The sequence below is a fragment of the Anas acuta genome, chromosome 17, assembly GCF_963932015.1.
Source record: "Anas acuta chromosome 17, bAnaAcu1.1, whole genome shotgun sequence".
Taxonomy (NCBI): Eukaryota; Metazoa; Chordata; class Aves; order Anseriformes; family Anatidae; genus Anas; species Anas acuta.
The window spans coordinates 979488-1000328 of NC_088995.1; the positions used below are offsets into that span (position 1 = coordinate 979488).

Consider the following 20841-nt stretch of genomic DNA (forward strand, 5'->3'; position numbering starts at 1 on the left):
CCCAGCTCCCGTTATTCTCAGCACTTTGCTCCGTCCCAGCCAGCCTCGGGAGGACAGGCTGCAGCTCCGCCGCGTTCTGCCTTACCCTGGAACAGTTACACAAGCAGGCAGAGCCCCGTCTGTTTTCAGCACAACGGTTTATTGATAATCTTTGCTTATCCACTGTATGAATGTTACCAAACTGTAAGACAGTTGCCAAGCCAGCCTGCTTCCTCAGAGTCTGTTTCCAAGTAATCAATGCATGTAGAAATCATGGTAGAAATCATGCACTTCGGATATTCGGTAACAAGACAGGTGTAAAAAATATCTTGGATGTATTTGAAATCTCTGCCTTCCCTTGCAATCTGATCACTCAGAAGTCTGTAAAGAAGTCGCTGCGGAGCTGGGCTGCGTCCCCCCGGGCAGGGCAGGGGGTGGGGGAGGCACCCGGCCCCTCTCCAAGCAGAGGAGCAGCGCAGGGGCAGCACCCGCGGTGTGGTGCTTCGGGCAGGGGCACGGCAGCACCGAGCCACCCTGCCCTGCGGCTGCAGCCCCCCCAAAGCCAAACGCCTCCCTGCCCCTGCGGGGGCTTCCCAGCCTCGACTCGTGGAAAACAAGGGTCGCTGATAACACAAGGAGGGGATTTAGGCAATGGGAAACACCTCTGGCAAGGTCAAAGAGCAGAGCTGGCCGTGCCCGGTGCTGGGTCTGCCCCCAGGAGGTGCTCGGTGCCTGCTGCTGCCCGTCCGTCCGTCTGTCCGTCCATCTGCACGGCCCCAAAACGGGACAGGGGCAGGCTGAGCACTGCGCTGCACTGCTCGGCTGTGCTGGCACAGGAGCGTTGTCCTTTGGATGGCCACGAGAAATTGTACACTATCACACTCAAACAAACACCCCGGTAACTCTACTTCTGAACACTGCAAAACACGGTAGCAACATAACACGTACGGGAGTGGTGCTGCGTCTAACCACGGAGGGAAGGAAATGCACCGGCGTGGTGGAGGGGGATCCCTGAAGCCAGTGATGGGCGGGAGGAGATGGGCGTTGAGACACGTCGACGTTTCCATTTACAAGACCCCGAGGGGAGCCCCCAGCGCCGTGCCGTGAGCGGCCTCCCGGGGCGGGCGGCGGCGCTGGGGCTGCGGTGGCACCGCCAGCACGAAGCCGGGTCCCGGCTGCCCTCACCCCCACAGCGAGGCAGCGCCCTCAGCGTCCCGGGGCGAAGATGAAGTCGAGGGCTTGGCGCTCGGCGGCTGCCACGTTGGGGTGCCACAGATCCACCATGAAGACCACGCGGGGACCCTCCTCCGGGGGACCTGGGAGGGACGCGGGAGCGGGGTGAGGCGCGGGGTCGCCGTGCGCCCTGCCCTGCTCGTGCTGGAGCGAGCTGTGCCTGCTCAGCACCAGGACGCCGGCCTCTGCTGCAGAACCAGGCAGCCCCACGGCTTGGGACCCCCGGAGCACGGGCAGCCGAGGCACTCGGTGAGGTCACTGCGTGCACCCCAGCATCACACACGCTGCATCATGCCCAGCCCTGCACAGCTCCAGCAACCACCCCCCAGCTGCTACCGGGAGCCCAGTGCCTCCAGCACCCAGGGCAGGGTGCTCCTGCAGGGCCCCAGCCCCGCTGTTTGCGATCCCACAGCGCGTGGCTCCTCAGGGCAGCGGGCACGGTGCTGAGTTTGCCGTTCAGCAGCAGCCGTGCTCGCAGCTGCGTCTGAGTGCGGTGCGCGGAGCCGCTGCGGCGCTGTTCTGGCCTTCCCCATCCCCACGGCTCTGCAACGAGCTGCATTTCCCCATTCCATAGCAGGGTTTATGTGGGAGCAACAGCTTTTGTTCTCCCACCCTCTTCACACGCTCTCCTGCAAAAAGCAGCTCTGCTTGATGCTTTATGCCATCGGCACTAATGCCGGCTAATCCGGGAGAGCTGCAGCAGAACGGCCCCGCGGGTAACGGCGAGGGGCAGCAGAACCAGCCTGACCCTGCTGCCTGCTGCTGTGCTCGCCTTGGGAAGCACAAATTCACCCTGCCCGGTGTTGCAGCTACCGAAAGGTTTGGGCTGGATCAAGCTCTGCAAATGGGGCGAGGCTGGGGGAAAAGCCAGAGGGGCTGGGACCCGATGCGGAGAGGCACCAGGAGCTCCCACGGAGAGCCTGGGGCACGACGGGCGGCAGAGCCAGCCCTGCGGGTCAGGGAGCAGGGTGCTGGGGACTGTGAAACTTTTATCCCACCGATGGAGGAAAAGGCCCCTGGGGCACACCAGGAGCCTTGTGACAGGGCTGGCAGCACCGCTGTGAGCCGGGGCATGGGGCTGCCAGCATCAGAGCCTGGGCAGCACCGCAGCACTCGGGGGCGAGGGAGCTTCTTGGTGCTCACCACTGGGTGGGGAGAGGCCGGAGGGTCCCCAGAGCTGGCAGGATCCCAGCAGGGATGCAGGGTGAGGGCACAGAGCACCCTGGGGAGGAGAGGACTCCAGGTCAGCTGGGCAAGGGGGACCGGGCAGGCACCGTGTGAGCCCCGTGGCTGCTGCTGCGCCAGCCGAGCTCTGCGCTTACCTTCGTGAAAGGCGGTGTGCAGGAAGGAGTCGTCAAACAGCAGGCAGCGCCCCTCCGCCCAGCACTGCGGCTCGCCCCCCACCACGAGCTCACAGTTGCTGGGGGTCTTCAGACCTTCAGGCACAGAGGAGAGAAGAGGGGGGGGGGTCAGGCTGCGCTGTGCTCCCCACAGCGAGGGAGCCCCTCGGGGAGCAGCGAGCACCACGCCAGCTCCACGCTGCTGCCCCCGGGGTGCCGAGGAGCTGCTGCCCCCCGGGAGCAGGAGCAGCAGGGCTCAGTGCAGGGCTCAAACAACACCAGGGCGCTGGGTTTGCAAGCTGAGCTCCCAAGCAGGGTGCAGCTCAGCCCCTGCCCTCTCCCTCCTGCCCATCCTGCACCCAGGGCTGCGGGCCCCCCCCCTGCAGTGCCCTGCTGTACCCATCCCGAGCTCAGCGCCGTGGGCACCCTCTTTTGTACCCGGCACGGCTGCCAAGCCCCAGGCATGAGCTGTATGCAGGAAGCCAGTTTCCTGGTGCATTTTTGTAGCTTCAGGACCAAAGGCAGAGCCTGCACGCTTATCTTCCTCCAGCACTGGTGTGATTACACTGCCCACTGCAAGGCTGCAGTGGGAGGAAAATGTTGCACTTAAGGGCTGGGCTCAATGCACGGCTCTGCCCCTGCTCCCCCTCTGACCTTGCACCATTGCCATGGTTACCTCCTGCATTTGGGGCTGGAATTAGATGACCTTAAGGTCCCTTCCAACCCAAGGCACTCTACACTTCTAGGGCCCTGTGCCGATCCCACCACCCCGTGCATCAGAAACACCACCCGTGGCACAGGGCGAGTGCTGCAGCTGCTGCAGCAACCTGCCCCCAGGTGCAACCTCAAGGGGAAGGGGCAGCTCCTGTGACTTTCAGGTGGTGACGATGCTGCTAACGAGCAGGAAGGGGTTTCTGTGCCAAATCCAAGCAGGCACAGCAGGGACTCCCAGCTGCCCAGGAGAGCTGGGAGCATAAAAGCTGCTCTGCTTTCCTGATGAACATTTCAAAGACGGCAAAGCCCAAACCCATTTCCCTGCACAGTGGCCTCAGCTGGAGTCACTCCAGCTGGAAGGGGAGAGCTGAGCAGCCAGGGGAGGCAGGAGGAGGAGGTGGCAGCTCACAGCCTTCCCTTCTGGGCCAGCGCTCTGCAGGATGCGTCCCTGTCCTTGGAGCAGCAGGACTGGGGCTGTGCCTGGAGCAAGGTGCTTGGCAGAGCCATGGGGGAGCTGGGGTAAAACCCAGGAAGATTCGGCTCCGTGCCTGCTGTTCTGGCTCTGCAGGGCACGCTGACCTGGAAGCACTGGGTGTCTCACAGGTGACCACGGCCTGGGCACAGTGAGGGCCAGGACATCAGCACCGAGGTGGGGATGTCACCGAGCTGAGCAGCTGTTGGCACACCCCGGGCACGGGGCTGTGTCCTGGCAGGAGGGCCAGCAGCAGGAAGCAGATGGAGCAGGATTTTGGAAATGCAGGACAAGGGGATGGCCCACATCGCTCATCTCCCCAGGGCATGCACGCTCCAGGTGAGAGCTGGCCTCGGCTCTGCGCTGCTCTCACCTGCACCAGGCTGAGCCGTGCCTCGCCCTGCGCCCAGGAGCCGTGCCCTGCCCCTCGCCTCCCCCAGGCACTCCAGGGGCTGGCTCCTGACTCACCCACGGCTCCCCATGGCAGGAGAGCTCGTCAGATAGCTCAGCAGACCAGCCCCCCCTTGCAATTAAATGGCCAGTCGCAGCCGGCGTGTGTTTACCCAAGAGGAGTTGGCTGAACAATCGCGTTCGGTGTTTGCCAGCAGGGCCCGTGCGGTGCCTCCCCCGGCGCGATCTGCGCCGCTTCCAGCGTGGCAGAGTCCCGGCCATCTGTGCCACGGGGGCTCCCCCCTTCCCGGGCACCCACAGGGTGGGGAGCACCGCGCCGCCTGCCCAGCTCCCCATCCCCCGGAGGGGACCCCCAGAGACCCCCTCCCTGCCCTGGGACCGGCACTGAGCAGCGCCTGGCCCTGCTCTTGGCAATAACTGCACCCCTCACAGAGCACCCTAACACCCAGGACCCGCACTGGGAGGCAGCTCGGTGGCCGGAGCAGTGCCCCAGGCTGCCCAGAGCGGGGGATGGCGAAGGACACACGGCCCCCGCGGGGCACTCACCTAGGTGGCAGCGGATGCGGATGTTGGTGGGTCCGTAGTGCTCCGCAATGACGGTGCCCGGGCTCAGCACGGAGATGCAAGCGTTCCCAAAGACATTGTTCCCAATGCAGGTGCGAAGGCTGCCGAGCAAGCGGTACGTCCGTGGGCATCTCCTGCAGTTCCTGGGCACGCACATGCCCTGGTTCACCAGGTAGAAGGTGAACCACTCCCCGCTGGGCGTGCTGTTCATTTTCCATCCTTGCGGGAGGCTGCAGTTTGAGAACGCTTTGTAGAGGGTCTCAAACTCGCACAGGATGGTCTGGAAGTTGCGCTCCAGCAACTCCACGTCGTGCTTTTGAGCGTCCCGGGCGAAGTAGGGCATGGTGGGCAAGTCCGGCAGGAAGAAGACTTCTGGCTTCTGGATGGACGGCCGGCTGTTGAGGTAGCGGCCCTGCTCGCGGATGCCCTTGTGGATCCTGCCCATGCCGGACCAGGAGTAGCGCTTGGCGTACTCCTGCAGGTTGTGGTAGAGTTTCTGGTTGAGCCCGTCGTGGTGCGTGCAGCGCACGCACTCGGGCGAGTGGCAGTAGACGTACCCGTTCTGCACGCCGTTGGCCTCGGCGCTCTGCATCAGGGCGTTGACGGTGGCGTAGGCGCGGGGCTGCTCGCGCCCCACGTGGTAGCAGTACCACACGAACAGCACCAGCAGGCAGGCGACGGCGGCCAGGGCGGTGGCGTCGCAGTCGCGGAAGGACTGGATGCCCGTGGCGATGAAATCCCGGAGGCCGTCCAGGGACCAGCTCCAGTCCACCAGCCACTCCACGGACATGTTGGCGCAGCGGGTGGCGCGCAGGGGGGCCCGGCGGTCAGTCCTGGCGCTCCTCAGGGGCACCCACACCATGCAGGTCTGCCATGGGGGAGCGGAGCTGCGGCTGTCCCCAGCGCGCCCGGCACCTCCGCATGGGCAGCGGCCACCAGCGGCTCGCGGGGAGGCCGGGGGGAGCCAGAGCCACGGGGTCAGCAGCCACGTGCCCAGAGGGTCCCCGTCTGCGCTCCTGGGCGGATCATCCTGAAATGCAGCACCCGGGAGAATCTGGGGAGACAAATCCAGAGGTGTTAATGGGGTGTGGGCTTCCCCTGGGGTCTCTGGGGGGGCTCAGCCTGGGGCTGTGGGGGGCACTGGCTCCTCATGGGGGGAGAGGGGATGTTTGACGAGGAGCCCCGCTGTTTGCCCACACTGAGAAAAGCCTCTACCCGCTCCCAACAGCGTCTGCCACAAGAATCCCAACGTCCACTGCAAGGTAAGTGGGGAGAGCCAGCCCCCTTGGCTCCCACTGCCCCATCTCCTCCCCTGCTCTTTCCCCCCACTTCTCTTCTCCTTTGCTGCCTTATCACGCCCCAAATCTGGCTGATAAGGAGCCAGATCTGGCTGAGCCAGGAGCAAAGCTCAGAACAGGCTCTTAGCAGCCCAACCTCGCAGCACATTGATTTATCTTCTGGATCTGAACGCTCTGAAATGACGCTCCCTCCGGAGACCAGGAGGTTGCCACCTGCACCCAGTGAGCCCAGTGCCCGCTGCGGGTTCCCAGCGGTGCCCACCTGGCCCGGCAGGGACACGGCAAGGTCTGGGGTCCATCCTCACAGCACAGCCGCTGAGCACAGGGGGTTTTGTTCCTGATGGCTGCTCAGGAAATCCCACCCTCAGCTCCATGCCAGCAGCGCTGACCTCAGGCTCCTTGGGAAGCAGCCGGGTGAGGCCATGGCCCTGCTCCCGGTAACCATGCGTGGCCCCTGCTCACCCCTGCACCATCCCCGGGCACCTCCAGGCAGCGGTGGGAAAGGGAAGGGAAACACGAACCAGGTCGGAGAGCACACCGAGAGCCACCCCTGGCTACAGTGCGCTTCCACCATGAAGGAGAGCCCTGCAGGTACCAACCAGCCATCAGCTGCTGAACAGGACCGAGGCAGCTGGGCACATGGGGAAGGCACAGCCCAGCCTAGGGCAAACAGAAGCAGAGCGAGGGCTGCAGGCTCTCAGCCGGTCCCCCCGCGCCAGCGCCGTGCCCAAAATGCCCCCCGCACGTGCCAGCTGCTGCAGAGCCTGGCCGGAGGGCAGGGGCTGGCGGGAGCTGCAGGGCAGCAGCTCCAAATCCTCTCTCAGAGGAGAGAAACGAGGATGGCAGAGGTGAAGGGGAGGGAGGGAGATGCTGGGGGAGCTTATCTGTCTCATCTGTGAGCGCACTGACTGGAAGGAGCAGGCCGGGCTCATTAGCCAGGGAAGCTCTCCAAGCCCTTCCCGGCCCTCCCTGCCAAGGTCCTGCAGCTCCTAACCCAACGTGCATTTCCCCACGGATCGCAGGGTGATGCACCTCAGCTGACGGAGCTTTGGCTGGGACCTGCTCCCTGGCAGCACGGTGCCCGCGTGCCCCGTCCCGGTCCTGCCATCCACGTGGCGCGTCGGAGCCGCCTGGAAATTTGAAGACAACTTCCCTCCCTCCCTCCCTCCCCGGCTGGCATCCCGCCACGCACGCCGGCTCCTCCAGCCCAGCCCTCGGCTCCCGAGTGCAGCCGCGGGGAGGACGCGGGGGTGTCCCCGATGCTGGCACAGCCCCGGCGGCACCAGCTCGGCAGTGCCAGAACGTGCCCCAGGAAGGCAGGCAGAGCCCAGGAGCCATCTGTATTCACAGCAGCTCTCCTGCCCTGACACGGAGCCCAGCAGCAAGGCTCTCCTTCAGAAGCTGCAGCTGATGGATGAAGTGAGAGCCTGGGGGGAGCGGGATCCAACAACCTGGGGGTCCCCAGCACGAGCACAGCCCCGCTGCTGCCCCAGGGCTGCGTCCAGCACCTCACATGGGGAAAAGCAAGGGGAAACCATCAGGGCAGGAAAGGATCAAAGCCCCTGCACCCTCCAGCTCCCCACCCAGCTCCCCTGGCGCACAGGACCCGCTGGGAATTTGGGGCCGGGCTCCCCTGGGGTGGCCTCAGGCCGAGCCTCAGCCGCGGGTCCCACTGACAGCTCCCCGGGGGCACCGCAGCCCCCGCCGGGACCCGCTGGGGGCTGCTCAGTCGGGCTGGGACGGGGCTCAGGGAGACCCCCACGGGCTGAGACCCCAAGAACGGGCCGGTCACCGCCAGCCCACGGCACATCGAGGCCGCGGGGTCCCGCTCCCCGCGGGGCCGAAGTTGTGCAGGACGTGGGGGCAGCCCCGCGCCAGGCAGCGGCGGCGTTACATAAGGCGGGCGGCCCCGCACAGCACCGGGGGGCAGCACCGGGGGGCAGCACCGGGGGGCAGCACCGGGGGGGCGGCTTCGGCCGGGGCCGTTACCGACGGCCGCAGCCTCGCCCCTCCCGACGGCCGTGCCCGCCGGGGACACCTCGGTGGCCGCTCGGCAGCGGGTGGCAGCCGGGCTCCGACCCCTCTCGCGTCCCCGGGGGGGGGCGGCCGGGCCGTGCCCCGCTGCCACATCCCGGTGCGGCGGCAGCGCCCGGCCCCGCCGTGCGCCCCCCGCCCGCCGCCGACCCCCGGCAGCCCCGGGCCGGGCCGTGCCGGGCCGTGCCCCCCTCCGCGGAGCTCGGCCGCCTCCCGCAGCCGGTGCCCCCCCCAAAAACCCCACGGCCGTGCACCGGGGGCCGCAGCGCCCGGCCCCGCCCGCTCCGCTCCGCACCGGGATGCGGCGGTACCGACCTGCGCCCGCTCCGCGCCCGTTCCGCGCCGCTCCCCGGACCACAACTCCCAGCAGCCCGGGCAGGAGGGGCCCGCGCCGCCCCCGCCGGCCCCGCGCCGGGCGGCAGCCTGCGGGCCCCGGGCCAAGGCACCGCCCGCCCGCCCGCACCGCCCCTCGCCGCGCCCCCGCGCCCCCGCAGCGCGCCGCCGGGATGCGGCACCCGGGGATGGAGCGCGGCGGGGGGCGCCGGGCCGGCACGGGGGGGGCACCCCGGGGTGCGGGCAGCCGGGGTGCAGCGGCTGGGGTGGGGGCATCCAGCGCTGAGGGCACCCGGGAGATGCGCTGGGGGGGGTGCGGGCACCCAGGGGTGCGGCAGCTGGGGTGGGGGGGCTGCTGGCCCCGGGGATGGGGGCACCCAGGGTGTGGGGAGTGCTGCCTGCAGGGACCTGGGGAGGCAGCGCCCAGGCTGCAGGAGCTGCTGGTCCCCAAGGATGCTGGGGTCTGGATGCGGGGGGTGCTGGTCCTGGGGCCGTGGGCACCTGGGATGCAGCACCTGGGATGCAGGTCCCAGGGGTGTGAGCAGTCCAGAGGGGTGGCAGACACATGTGAGGCCCCCCAGGTTCACAGCCGGTTCCTGCCCCCCAGTTAGGAGGATCTCCTGACCCTGTCCTGCTGCCCCAAGGCATCTCCTGCCCCCGCTGCAGACCAGACCTGGGCTGAGCTCCCTGGGCCACGGCAGCCTCATCGCTCGGCTGTCCCCACAGGAGCTGTCCCCGCAGGGCACACCCTTGTCTCCAGCTTGCTCAGCCAGCCCCAGCGGGGCAGCACTGCCTTCTCCCCAAGCGTTCCCTTTCTAAACTGATCTCTAATGCATGCAGGCTTTAGCCCCGTGGAAAAGAAGAGGCCGACTTTGCAGGTTGGCTGGAGAGGAAATAAAACTTCTGGCAATTTGGGGGGTCCCTTAATGACTCTTAAGTGCTGGGGGAGCAACGGTTTGTCTCGAGCCTTTCTGCTTCCTGCTCGCTTGCTCTTTCCCCCTCCGACCCACTTCCCATTTACCCAAGCAATACCAGCGAGTGCCGGTCCCCAGGTGCCAGCCCTGGCGTTCCCCCGGGGCAGGGAAGCTCTGTGCTGGGCTGATGCCAGGGGGAGTCCCGGCTGTCCTGGCAGCGCTGCCGTGCCCGCTGCCACGCGGAGCCACCTCGCACACGTGGCACTGCTCGGAGCAGGCGGATGGCAGCGGGGTGCTGCCTCCCGAGCAGCCTCGTGCCTCGCGTGCTGGAGACCCAAACTGCACCTCATTTTCTGTCATTTTTCCTCCTCTGTGTTCCTGCTGTTTCCCTCCCCAGGCCCTCCCCGCAAGGTGAGCCTCTTCCTTCCTGCTCCTACCCAGGCCCCTCTCAGCCTTGCTCTGCAGCTCCTGCCTGCTCCCTGCAGGCACAGCCTCCTCCTGCCGCCAGTCCCTGCGCCTGCTGCCTCTCGGTGTGGGTCTCTGGATCTCTCCCATGACTTTCTTCTGCTCCTTGCTGCCGGAGCCCCCCCGCTGGTCCTCTCCAGGCCCTGGTCCTCAGCTCTGCTGCAGCCTCTTCTCTGCAGGACCAGCTCTTTCTTCTTCCTTTAGGATGTTGCCTGGCTGCTTTCACCACCCAGTGCAGCCAGACCCTTCCCCACACTGCAACCAGTCAGCCGTGGAGCCCTTCCCCAGCTCGGAGAGCTCTGGGGAGGGGGAGAAGGGGATGTCAGGACTGGAGTCTCATCCCAACTCCCTGGTGTGCATGTACCCCAGTAATGCTGAGCCCATAGCAGGCAGCCCAGAGGTCCCTTGTAACACATCCTGCACCACGCGTCTGCCCCGTGCTGGGGGTGCAGGGACACGATGCCTCTGTCCTGTGCTCCCCCACAGGGCTGGCAGCGATGCAGCCAGGGGTTAAGGCTGCTGTCAGCCTCCTCTCCCTTGTTTTATGCCTCACTGCTGTCTCCCCGCCCTCTCAGCTCCTCTCCTCTCTCCTTGGCCTGGTGATTCACTGCTGCCAGGAGCTCAGGGGAGATGTCAGCCCCGTGAGCCAGATGTGTGGGTCTGGGTCTGGGGACCCTCAGCCGGGATCCTCAGCGCTGCAGGCACAGCCCCAGCCCCGAATGGGCCAGGAGCAGCCTTAGGAGGAGCTTGGCACAGCCCTGCTGGAGATGCCCTGGCTGGAGCCCTGTCTGTGGTGCAGCTCTTGGCTCCGGTGATTCCCTCTCCCTGTTCCTGAGGTTTGCTCTGGGGGCAGCACCAAGCGGTGCCCCCCCTGTGCCAGTGCCAGGATGCAGCTGCAGCCATCGGCGCTTGTAGGGCCAGGATCTCCTGGAGCACCCAGCCTGGGGCTGGGGCACAGCTCCCGGGGGGCTCCTCCCTGTGCTCCCCAAGCCAGGGAGACCCACACATCTGCAGGCTCCTGCCCCCTGCCCCCCCTCCAGACCAGCTTGTGAGGGATTCCGTCCTGAAGCACATCTCCTGCAGGGGGGCAGCGCGCAGCACCCTGAGCGTGGCTTTATCTGCAGCCCCCCCCTCCACCTCGGAGCTCTCCCCCAGCTCTGAGCCCTCCTGCTCTTTGCTCTTTAACCATGCCCAGCCCGAAGCCGTTTCCTGGCTCTGCCCTGGCAGGGGTAACGCCATCCCCAGCCGGTGACGGGTTCCTGGCCCGAGGAGGGGGCCGAGGGCCCGGCTGCTGCCGTACCCCCCCCGCGCGGCCGTGCCGGGGGCTGAGCGCTGCGCAACCAGAGCTGCGCCTGCACCGAGCCGGGGGCCGGGGGCTGGCTCCTGCCTGACGTCACCGCGGAGAAACGGCAGCATCCAGGCTTTTTTATTATTTTTTTATTTTATTTTTTTCCCTTCATTTGAATTCCCTTGCAATCTCTGCCCAAAAATAACGCCAGCTTCCTCCCCGGGGGTTGCTGTGCACGGCGCTCTGGCTCCCTCGCCCTCCCGTGCGTTAGGCTGACGGCTGCTGAAGGCAGCAATCAGCCGGTGGCACACCGCGACCTTTCCGAAAAGCCCTTTTGGAGAGCTCAGCACCGTGGTGCTGCGCCGTGCGGGGAGGTGCCCGGCCGCGGGGGGGGGCGCGGAGCCCCGGCAGGCCGGTGGGTGCCCTGCGGAGAGCCCCAGCACCCCGGGGGCTGCGCGCCCCCGGCCCCCCGGGGCCAGGGGACCCCGAGGTCCTGCTGGGCTCCCCCCGGGGCGCACCGGGGGCCCCGCCGCCGCCCCCCCCCCGCGCCTCCCCAGCCCCTCCCCAGCACCGAGCCGTGCCCGCCCGCTCCGCATTGCAGCACCGCGGGACCCGCCGCTGCGGAGCCGGGCGGGGGGAGGCTGGGGGGGGACGCAGCCCCCGCTGGGTGCCCCCCATCCCATCAAGGCCATCGGGGGGGGCTCGTGGGCAGCCCCCCGCAGCCCCGCCCGCAGGCAGCCGGTGCGGATCGGCGCCGGGGGGGGCTGCCGGCCTTGCGGGGGGAGCAGGGCACGGGCAGGATCAGGCCCCCGGACCCCCCCCCGCCCGGCGGGGCGGTGCTAGCCGGGGTCCCCCAGCCCCTCTGCACCTCCGCGGGGACCGCCCAGGGGGGCCCGGGGGTCCCAGGGGATACCGGGGAGGTCCCAGGGGGTCCCGGGGAGGTCCTAGGGGGGCTTCAGGGGGTCCCTGTGGGGTCCCAGCACACCTAGGCAGGAAGGCACCGGGTGAACAGAGGCCACCAGAGCTCTGTGCCATGGGGACGGGCAGTTGGGGACACTGAGGGGCTGCACCAGGGCAGGATCTGGCCCCAGGGATCTGTGCCCAGAGGTGTCGTGGTCCCGCAGCGAGGTGCCCGGCTCCAGCCCTCACCCGTGCCACCACAGCAGCGGTGCAGCAAGGCCACGCCGCTGGCCCATCTGTGGCTCAGAGCCCCGCAAACGGACTTCAGACATCTAAAAATACAGAACGAGTTGGATTAAGGTTATACCCAACACTACGGCTTCCCACGGAAGTACTTCATCATGTTCAAAAATATTTAATCCCAGCAATTTTCACATTGTTCTTATAAAAACAGACATGTATGAAGGGAAATGAAATGCTTAGTACATTTTTGGCACATTTTTTTTTTTGTTGTTTTTCTTTTTTCTTTTTTTTTTTAACCTTTACAAATTACAAACACACATTCATTGTTTTTAAAGGAAAAAACCTAAGTCTCGGCTGTACACTGCGGAGATGCACTAACCATCCCTAGCCTAAAACAGACTCCTGAACACTGTCGTGGTCACAGTTGCCATTCTACAAGGACAAAAAAAAGATTCCAGCAGCCCAGGCCGTGCCGGGGTGCCCAGCTCTGGCTGGGGCAAACGCCCCCACGTCTGCAGTGACGGAGCATGGGGACACTGAGGCCCCAGGAGCGGCTGTTGCAGGGTTCATCCATGGTCAGAGCGGTGCCGAGGGGCTGATTCTGCCCCCTCTGCCCCCGGGTTGGTTTCTCGTGCCGGAGCCCAGCCCTGCTGGCTGCCTTTCTTCCCCCGGCAGACCTCCACCTCCATCCCCTGCCTCTTTCCCTCGCCCGGGCTGTGCCCAGCCACCAGCTCAGGAGCCAAGTGTGAACCTGGAGGGCATGGTGGTGGAGCTGTGCAGCACCGGCCACAGTCCCGGCTTGCCCCAGGAGGAGCGTGGAGGCTCAGCTGCCTCCATCACTGCCCAGCGCCGTGCCCGCACCCGGGGCAGGCAGCAGCCCCCCTGCCCCTCGCGGGGGTGGCAGCGGGGAGCCCGGTCCGTCGTGCTTACCCTGAGATACTGCCGCGGGGCGAAGGGCCAACGCCAGCCTTCAGCTGGGCTCAGGCTTTCCTGGTGATGGCCACTCAATGTTTCTGATGAGAAGCAGGGAGCAGAGGTGCTCTGGTGCTTGGGGAGCGCTCCTGCAGCTCCCGGAGGAGCTGGGCTGGGCTGTGGAGAGGCTGCGGGTTGGTGCTTCTCTGCAGAGCTCTGAGTCCTGCTCCTGTCCTCCCCGTCATCCAAAGCAGAGGGGCAGGTGGCAGCGGCATGTCCCCCGCAGGTACCGGGCTGTGCCCTGCTCCCTGGCTGTTCTGAGCAGGGCTCCACACCTGGATGCTTTCCTGAGCCGTGTCCCGCTCCCCGGCACGGGGACGGTCCCCTCGCCTCGGCCGTGCCACCCGGTGCCCACCGCCATGGGGGGCATGGGACGGGGCCAGCGGGACCCTGCGGCAAACCCTGCGCCTAAGACGGCTCTGAGCAATCACTTGCAGGCTCTTGCAATGGAGACGTTTTTAATTTTTAACAACAAAAGTACTGCAAAACCCCTCTGTGCGTGCGTGGCCGGTGCGGGGGGTGCGGCGCGCAGGGCTCGGCCCCCTCTGCCGCTGCTGCCCGCAGTGGGGTCCAGGCAGACCCCAGGGCTCCGCAGCACACCTATCGCAGTTTAAATAGAATAAATACAGTGAAGAAAACAGTAAAATCTTCAATAAAGAGGCAAAAGGAAAGACAACAGCAGGTCCAGGGGGCCAACCAAACTCCACGTAGTCTCTGGATTAGTTACTGAGGAAGTTCTATGAGAGCACATTAAGTTCGCAGCTGGAGACTCTCGTGGCGCTGTCTTTATATCGAAACTTCGTATTCTCTGGTTTCCTGAAAAGAAGGAAAAACCGTTTTAGGGCAGCAGCTGCATTTTGGGATAACCGCCCCATTCCAAGAGGTGCCCCAGGGGTCCCTTTGCTCCCCGGAGTGTTCCCCTCCCTGCCCAGCCCAGGGTTTCTGTAAGCCTCCAGGACCGCTCACGGTTTGTCTGCTTTCTCCCCAAAGTCCTGGTGCCACACACGCAGCAAACCCTCTGAAACCCTTTGCTCCCAGCCCCCAGGGAGCGAGGGGCCCAGCAGCACTCACCCCTGTCTCATAGATCGGGTTGTCGAACTCCGTTTCTACCGTGATCTGGCTGTAGGGGTGCGAGTACATGAGGGGCAGGCGGAGGCTGGAGTAGTACCGGCACCTGCGGGGCGATGCCAGGGTCACCCGGCTGCACGGCGCTGGGCAAACCCCAGTGCTCGCCCACCCCATCCTCCCACGGGACCCCAGGGAGTGCCCGGCTCCCCCAGGGATGCTCGGCAGCCCCGGGCGGTCTGGGGGGACCCTGCAGGGCCCTACCTGGTGATGTAGATGTACGCTCCCCCCAGCAGCAGGGAGATGATCAGCACCGGGATGAAGATGGCCAGGGCCATGTTTCCCCCCTCCAGCGATGTCTCCGCAGCAGCTTCTGCTACTAAAAGGACAAGATCTCTCACGGGGGTTTTTGCCCAGCACCCGCTGCCCCCCCTCTGCCTCCGCTCCTGCCCTCGCTCCTCGCCCAGGGGACTCTGCCTGGGCTGGAGGCACCCGCAGGAGCCCGCTCCTCCTCCCCTCCCCAGGCAGTCTTGGGGCTTTTTTGTTTGTTTTTTTGTTTTTATTTGGTGGGAACAGAAGTGCTGGGGTACTGACAGGCCACCTCCTGTTCTTACCCCGCCATCAGAGGGGTTCCAAGGGATGATTATCAATATGCTGATAGGCATTTAATAAATAAATAAAAATAAAAATAAAAATAAAAATAAAAATAAAAATAAAAATAAAAATAAAAATAAAAATAAAAATAAAAATAAAAATAAAAATAAAAATAATATTTATGTCCTGCAGGGCTGCACCAGCCCTCCCAGGTGCTGAAGGTGCCCCCTCACCAAACGGGGCCGAGGGCACGCAGCGGGGCGCACTGCCCAGGCCCTCCTGTGCCCCCCGTGCGCACGCAGCGCTCACTCCCCCAGTTTCATCCCAAGGGGTTTCTCCTGGGGTGCTGTGGGGTTTTAGGCTGGGGAGCACCTGGGGGTGCCAGGAGGTGGGGGGGGGCTCGGCTGCCTGCAGGGAGAGCTCTGCACGGAGCCGTGCAAGGGGCTCCTCCAGCAGGTGTCACTCACCTTCCAGAGCGTGCTCGAAGCTGTCCTGGTTCACTGGAAGAGAAACGGGGAGTTACTGGTGGGGAACTGGGCTTGCGCTGACTGCTGGCAGCTTTCGGTGCTCTGCCTGAGGGGTCACTGCCCCAGCCTGTGGCTGCTGTAGGAATCCGAGCTGGGAAAGCACAGACTGAGCTCCCCACACCCCGTGGGGTCCCGAACTGTGCTGCAAGCCTTCAGCTCTCCGCGAGCAGCCAGCCTGTGCCAGTGCACGGTGACTGCAGGCTCTGCAAACAGGACGGCTCTGCATGGGCTGCGCTGCCCTCCGGAGTGCCACTGCTCGAGAGCATTTCCATCTAATTAGGAATTAAGCAGGAATTAAGAACAACATCCCTGCAGCTTAAGTGGCAACGGGAGGGCCCTCCAGGTCCAGGAGGCACAGCGCAACCGCAGCCTGCTCGGACCAGAGCTGGGGGTAGCTCCCAGGAATTGCTCCAGGGGCCAATGTGGACACCCGGGGCAAGCATCACTGCTCAGCCTGGGCAAACAGCTCTGGGGAGAGCAGCGCAAGGAAAGCAAGCGGACAGCCCAGCGCACCCCATGTGGTGCTCACAGGCTCAGCTCCCCCTCCCCGAGCCAGCCGAGGGTGCCAAAGTTGCCCCCGCGCCCCCGTTGCCGCTACCTTTGCAGATGGGCAGCGGGCCGCTCCAGTGCGAGGGCTGGCCCAGGATGCACTTGATGGTGACCTCCCCCATGAGCTCGAAGCCCTCGTAGCACATGAAGGTCAGGGACTCGCCGGGCAGGTAGAGGCGTTTGTAGAGTATTTGGTAGCCATTTTCCGGCAGTCCCGGGTTGTCACACGCCAGCGACTCCTCGGCTGGAAGGGAACAACACGGCCCGGGTGAGCCCGAGGGCTGTAAGGCAGCTCCTGAGATCGCAGCCAGCCTGCCCGCAGGGTGAATCCCTGCACCGCTGCAGGTGGCTGGGCACGGTCTCGGTGCAGGGAAGGTCCCGGGGAGGGGAGGGCAGCAGGAGGAGCTGCCCCAGCGCAGCATGCTTACAGACACAGTGCGGGAGCCGCGAGGTCCAGATGGGCGTCCCCGTCTCGCGGCTGTAGCAGGTCAGCAGCGAGCTGCCCTCCAGCACAAAGCCGGGGTTGCAGGTGTACTGGATGGTGGTCCCCACCAGCAGCACCGGGTCGGAGATCAGCCGGGTCGAGTGCTCCACCTCCCCCGGGTCCGTGCAGTACATAACTGGGGAAAAGAGTTCGTCTGGGTCATGAGTGTGGGGCTGAGACCCAGCAACTGCTGTGAAGGGGACAAGGTGGGGGTCCTGGGGACAAGGTGGGGGTCCTGGGGACGTGGTGGAAGTCCTGGGGATGTGGTTGGGGTCCCAGGGACATGGTGGGGGTCCTGGAGATGTGGTGGGGGTCCTGGGGATGTGGTCAGGATTCTCGGAATGTGGTGGGGGTCTTGGGGACACGGTTAGGATCCTGGGGACACGGTGGGGACAGCCAGCACATTGCTCAGGGCCAGCAGAGCAGGGCAGGGCCGTGCAAGGGGCACGTACTCTTTTCACAGAAGGGGGGGTCGCTGCTCCAGCTGAGGTCCCACTGGCAGGTGAGGGTGTCGCTCCCCACGATGTCGTACCCCGGGTCACACTGGTAGGTGATCTTGGCCCCCCGCACCAGCTCCGTGTGCGACGTGGTCTTCCAGCCGTTCTGGATCTCGGGCAGGTCGGAGCAGGAGTCGTTGCGGGACACCTCTGCAGGCAGAGAGGTGCTGGCTGTCACCCCGGACCTGCTGCCTGGGGACACACAGCTCCCCGCAGGGCACGCAGCCCTCCCTACAGCTCTATGGCCCCAAGCACCATAATCAGCCCAGCCTGCAGCCTGGGCTGTGCCTGGCATGCTCCAGGCAGGGGGAAGGGGCAGCCGGGGGGGTCTTTGAGTCTCCCCAGCCTCTGACCTTCAAGTTGGGCCAAAATAACACTGCCCTCTTGCAGAACCAGCCTGGAGCAGCTGCACGCGGTGGTGCCGTGCCCAGCGCCCCGCTCGCCCCTTACCGATGTAGTTCATGATGAACCCCTGCCCCTTCCCGAAGATGAGCCCAGCGGGGTCCGAGTGGAACTGGATGGTGAGGTCGGGGCTGGAGGAGTAGAGCTTCTGGGGGCCGCTGCTGCCGACGTACTGCCCCAGGATGCGGGCGGTGAGCTCGTCCCCATCGTAAATGGTGAGGATGTCGCTGTTGGTGAGGTTCAGGCTGGAAAGCAGAGCTCGGTCAGCTTGGGTGGGTGGTCAGCTGTGCGCAGTGGTGCAGGACCGAGGGGCAGCGAGGTGACCCCAATGCCACCCACACCCCTTCCTAGGGCTCCCTGTCCCCAGGGGGTCAGCTCCCCTGCTCCTCCAGCAGCAGCCCCCCCTCCAGCCCCATCCCCAGCTCCCTGCTGTGGGTGCTGGGGAGGGTCCGAGCCTTCTCCTCGCCACCCCAAGCCCGGTGTCCCTGCGCCAGGGGAGCTCCCCGTGGCGCCCCGGAGCTCGGGCTGCAGCCGGCAGCCCCCGGGGAGCGGCACCGGCTCGGTGGGGCTGGGGGGGGGTCCCCGCCGTGCGGCAGGGCAGGGGCAGCCCCCAGAAGGGGCGTCCCGCGGCGACCCCCGCCCGTGTCCCCGCCGCCAGCAGGGAGCGGTGCGGGGCCGCGCAGCGGCGGCTGCCGGCGGAGCGGCGGGGAGGGTGCGGTGGGAGCACAGAGAAAAAGGGCACGGAGAGAGGGCGGGGGGGGCAGAGAAGGACAGGGCAGGGCAGGGAGGGCAGGGAGGACAGGCAAGCAGCGAGCCCTGCTCCTGAGCCAGCAGCGCAGCGCCGGCCGCATCCCCCGGGCTTGCAGCAGGGATGGGGCTGTCCCCAGCTGCCCCCCCAAGCAGGAGGGGACAAACGGCACTGGGGACAAAGGCATTGGCAGGGACAGAAGGGCTCTCTCCTCTCTCCCCAGCAAAAGGCACAGGAGTCCCCAGCTCCTCGCTGCCCTGCCCCATCCTGCCAGCCAGCAGGGCTCACCAGCAGCGGGGGCGCAGCCAGCACCCAGCTCATGGAGGGACAGGGGCTGGGACACCTCGTCCTGCCCTTCCCCAGGAGCAGGTGCCCCCACCCCACAGGAGACATCTCTAAAGAAACCTCCCCCCCTGCTAAGCCCGGGCTCCTGCCCCCAGCAGGATCCCACCTGCACCTGCTCAGCGCCCATGGGCTCGGATGTGTTCGGTCACCGCAGGACCCCTGCCCTGCGCATCCGTCCGCCTGACTCGGCCTTGTTTGGAGCTGCCTGAGCTGATCCCCAAACGTTTTATTAAGAATGTTCTTGGAAGGCGCCCAGTTAATCCCCATGGCGAGCTGACATTTGTAGTAAATCTCTGCTTTCTGTCAAACATGATTTTCTCGGTGACATTTATGTTTGATGACTTCAAATCGCCTGGCCTCCCGTTCTGCTCAGCCCAAGTGCCCGCAAATCCGTAAGAGCTGCGCTGGGAGCTCCGAGTTGTGATTTTTACAGAAAGCCTTAAAACCTTTATGACTCTAAGCCCACACTTGAAAAAACGCCCTCCCTCTTGAAAACCCCAAATAGCACTGAGGGAGATTCCCTTTGCATGGGCAGCATTATCCCACCAAAGGCTCCCCCCGGTGCCAAAGCCCACTGCCCCCCGAGCACCCAGAGGTGCGGTGGGGACACGGTGCCTGCCCCAGCCTGGGCAGAGGCAGCCGGGGGCTGCCCCAACACGAGGAGCTCCTGAGCAGCACGGCTGGGCTGGCACTTGGAGGGAACTGGTGCCTTTGGTGAAGCAGTGCAGGTCTCACAGGAGCAAGAAGGCAGCACAGGAGCTGGGCAGAGCCTCGCCTGCCTCCTCACCCCCCCGTTTGCCTCCCAGCACCGCCTGTATCGCATCAGCCCAGGCACCCAGCTGAGGTCTCCTCCTTGAGGATCTCCCCAGGCTTTCCCAGCCCTGGATGCACCAGCTCATGAGGAGGCTGTGCTGTGCTCTGAGCTGTGCACGGCTGCATCCATGGCACTGCTCCCTCCGGCTTTGCTTGGGAGAGGCCCAGGAGACATCTCAGGAGCAATTCACTACTGGATGGGTGCTGCAACATGACGGGTGCTGCAAGGTGCTGCAAGCTGCAATGCAACGGATGCTGCAAGGCGATGGAAGCTGCAAGAGCACTTTGCATTTCTGGAGCAGCACTTGGTGCTGTGTTGAGCCTCCCTCTGGGTGCTGAGCGTACTGCAGGGGATCAGAGAAGCACCGAGGGGGGAGAGCAGAAGCAGAGGGGGTCCCTGGGCAGGGGGATGCTGCAGCGGAGCGGGCTGGGCAGTGGCAGGGCAGGGCAGGGCCATGCAGCCGTGCCCAGGAGCTACTCACAGCTGGATGTCCAGGAACAGCCGCTTCTCCTCGCCCACGTGCACCCTCCAGACGCAGTCCTCTCCCTCCGCGTAGGGCTCGGGCCAGTTGGGGGACAGGATCACCCCGGCCACGGCCGTCAGCTCCCCGCCGCACGTGGCTGCAGGAGAGGCGGGCAGGGTCAGACGGTGCCCGTGGTATCGGGGCAGGGCCCGGTGTCACCCCGCAGGGGGTCACTCACCGCGGCACAGCGGCTCGGTGTCGTTCCAGTAGGGGTCCCGCATGTTGACGCACTCGATGACGGCGGGGCCCTGCTCCAGGGAGTGCCCGGGGTCGCACGTGAACTCCACGGTGGTGCCCAGGTTGTAGGTGGGGTCGGAGGTGGTGAAGTTCCCGTTCTGGATGTAGGGCTCGTAGCAGTGGCCCCGCTCGAAGGCTGTGAGAGGAGCCCCCGGTAGTGGTGCGGGCACGGAGCCGGCTGGGGACGGCGCTGCCCCCCAGCTCCTTGACCCCCCCCCCCCTGCTCCCAGCTTTGGGGGCGCTGGGGGAGCCCCAGGGCTCTGCCAGGAACCTGACCCTCCGTCCCCACCATGCATGGCCACGCTGCTGCACAAATGGCCTCTTGCACGGTGTACTTTAGGACTACAACCACTTCTCTGCGCTGAGCCACGCAGGTTTAACCAAACCCCGCTTCCTTTGGGAAGGGGAGAGGGCACTGGGCCGCGGGGCTGGGTCCTGCCCCCCGAAGCCAAGAGGGGGCAGGCACGGGGGGGCAGCATGGTTTGATGGCGTGCCAGAGGTTTCGGAAGTGTAAAGGGAAATCTGTTAACTTGGGGCACAGATTATTACACTTGCTAGGGAAAATATTCCCCAAAGCTGCCGCAGCCACAGGAGGTTCAGAGAACCCCCGTGCCCAGCACCACGGGGACGGGGTCCGCTGGGACCCCTCCTGCAGCCCCCACCGCCCGCTGCCCTCGGGCCCGCTGCGACGGGGGGGTCACCTTCGAAGCGGATGTTGAAGGCGGTGGCGGCGGCGGGCTCCTCGGCGAGGAAGTCGATGCGGATGGAGGAGCCGTCGCTGATCACGCCCTCGAAGGGCACGCTGTCGGCTCGCAGCGAGTCGTAGAGCACGGCGGAGCGGTTGGAGTCCACGCTGTACACCACCATCCTGCGCCGGGACACACGGGGTGAGGGGG

The 20841-nt window shown here is 65.6% G+C and overlaps 2 protein-coding genes across 3 annotated transcripts in view; both read right to left on the reverse strand.

Moving 5' to 3' along the window:
* Positions 1-118: 118 nt before the first annotated feature.
* ASPHD2 (aspartate beta-hydroxylase domain containing 2) lies at positions 119-8497 on the reverse strand. The gene is made up of 4 exons (XM_068654382.1): positions 8361-8497; positions 4696-5767; positions 2535-2648; positions 119-1295 (listed from the first exon to the last, which is right to left on the reverse strand). Exons 2-4 carry the CDS (start codon positions 5573-5575, stop codon positions 1186-1188), a joined length of 1104 nt encoding a protein of 367 aa, XP_068510483.1. The 5' UTR covers positions 5576-5767; positions 8361-8497; the 3' UTR covers positions 119-1185.
* Positions 8498-12337: 3840 nt separating this feature from the next.
* SEZ6L (seizure related 6 homolog like) overlaps positions 12338-20841 on the reverse strand; it is a 34722-nt gene continuing 26218 nt past the window's right edge. Inside the window, exons 7-17 of one of the 2 annotated variants that reach the window (XM_068653975.1) lie at positions 20647-20813; positions 19887-20081; positions 19667-19805; positions 17327-17523; positions 16832-17026; positions 16324-16515; positions 15945-16139; positions 15287-15319; positions 14490-14601; positions 14232-14334; positions 12338-13976 (exon numbers count right to left, since the gene is read on the reverse strand). In XM_068653975.1, the coding sequence (XP_068510076.1) occupies positions 13947-13976; positions 14232-14334; positions 14490-14601; positions 15287-15319; positions 15945-16139; positions 16324-16515; positions 16832-17026; positions 17327-17523; positions 19667-19805; positions 19887-20081; positions 20647-20813 (1558 nt within the window). In that variant the 3' untranslated portion in view covers positions 12338-13946. Of the gene's footprint in view, positions 13977-14231; positions 14335-14489; positions 14605-15286; positions 15320-15944; positions 16140-16323; positions 16516-16831; positions 17027-17326; positions 17524-19666; positions 19806-19886; positions 20082-20646; positions 20814-20841 lie in introns of both variants that reach the window. The other variant, XM_068653974.1, reaches the window with a different exon arrangement.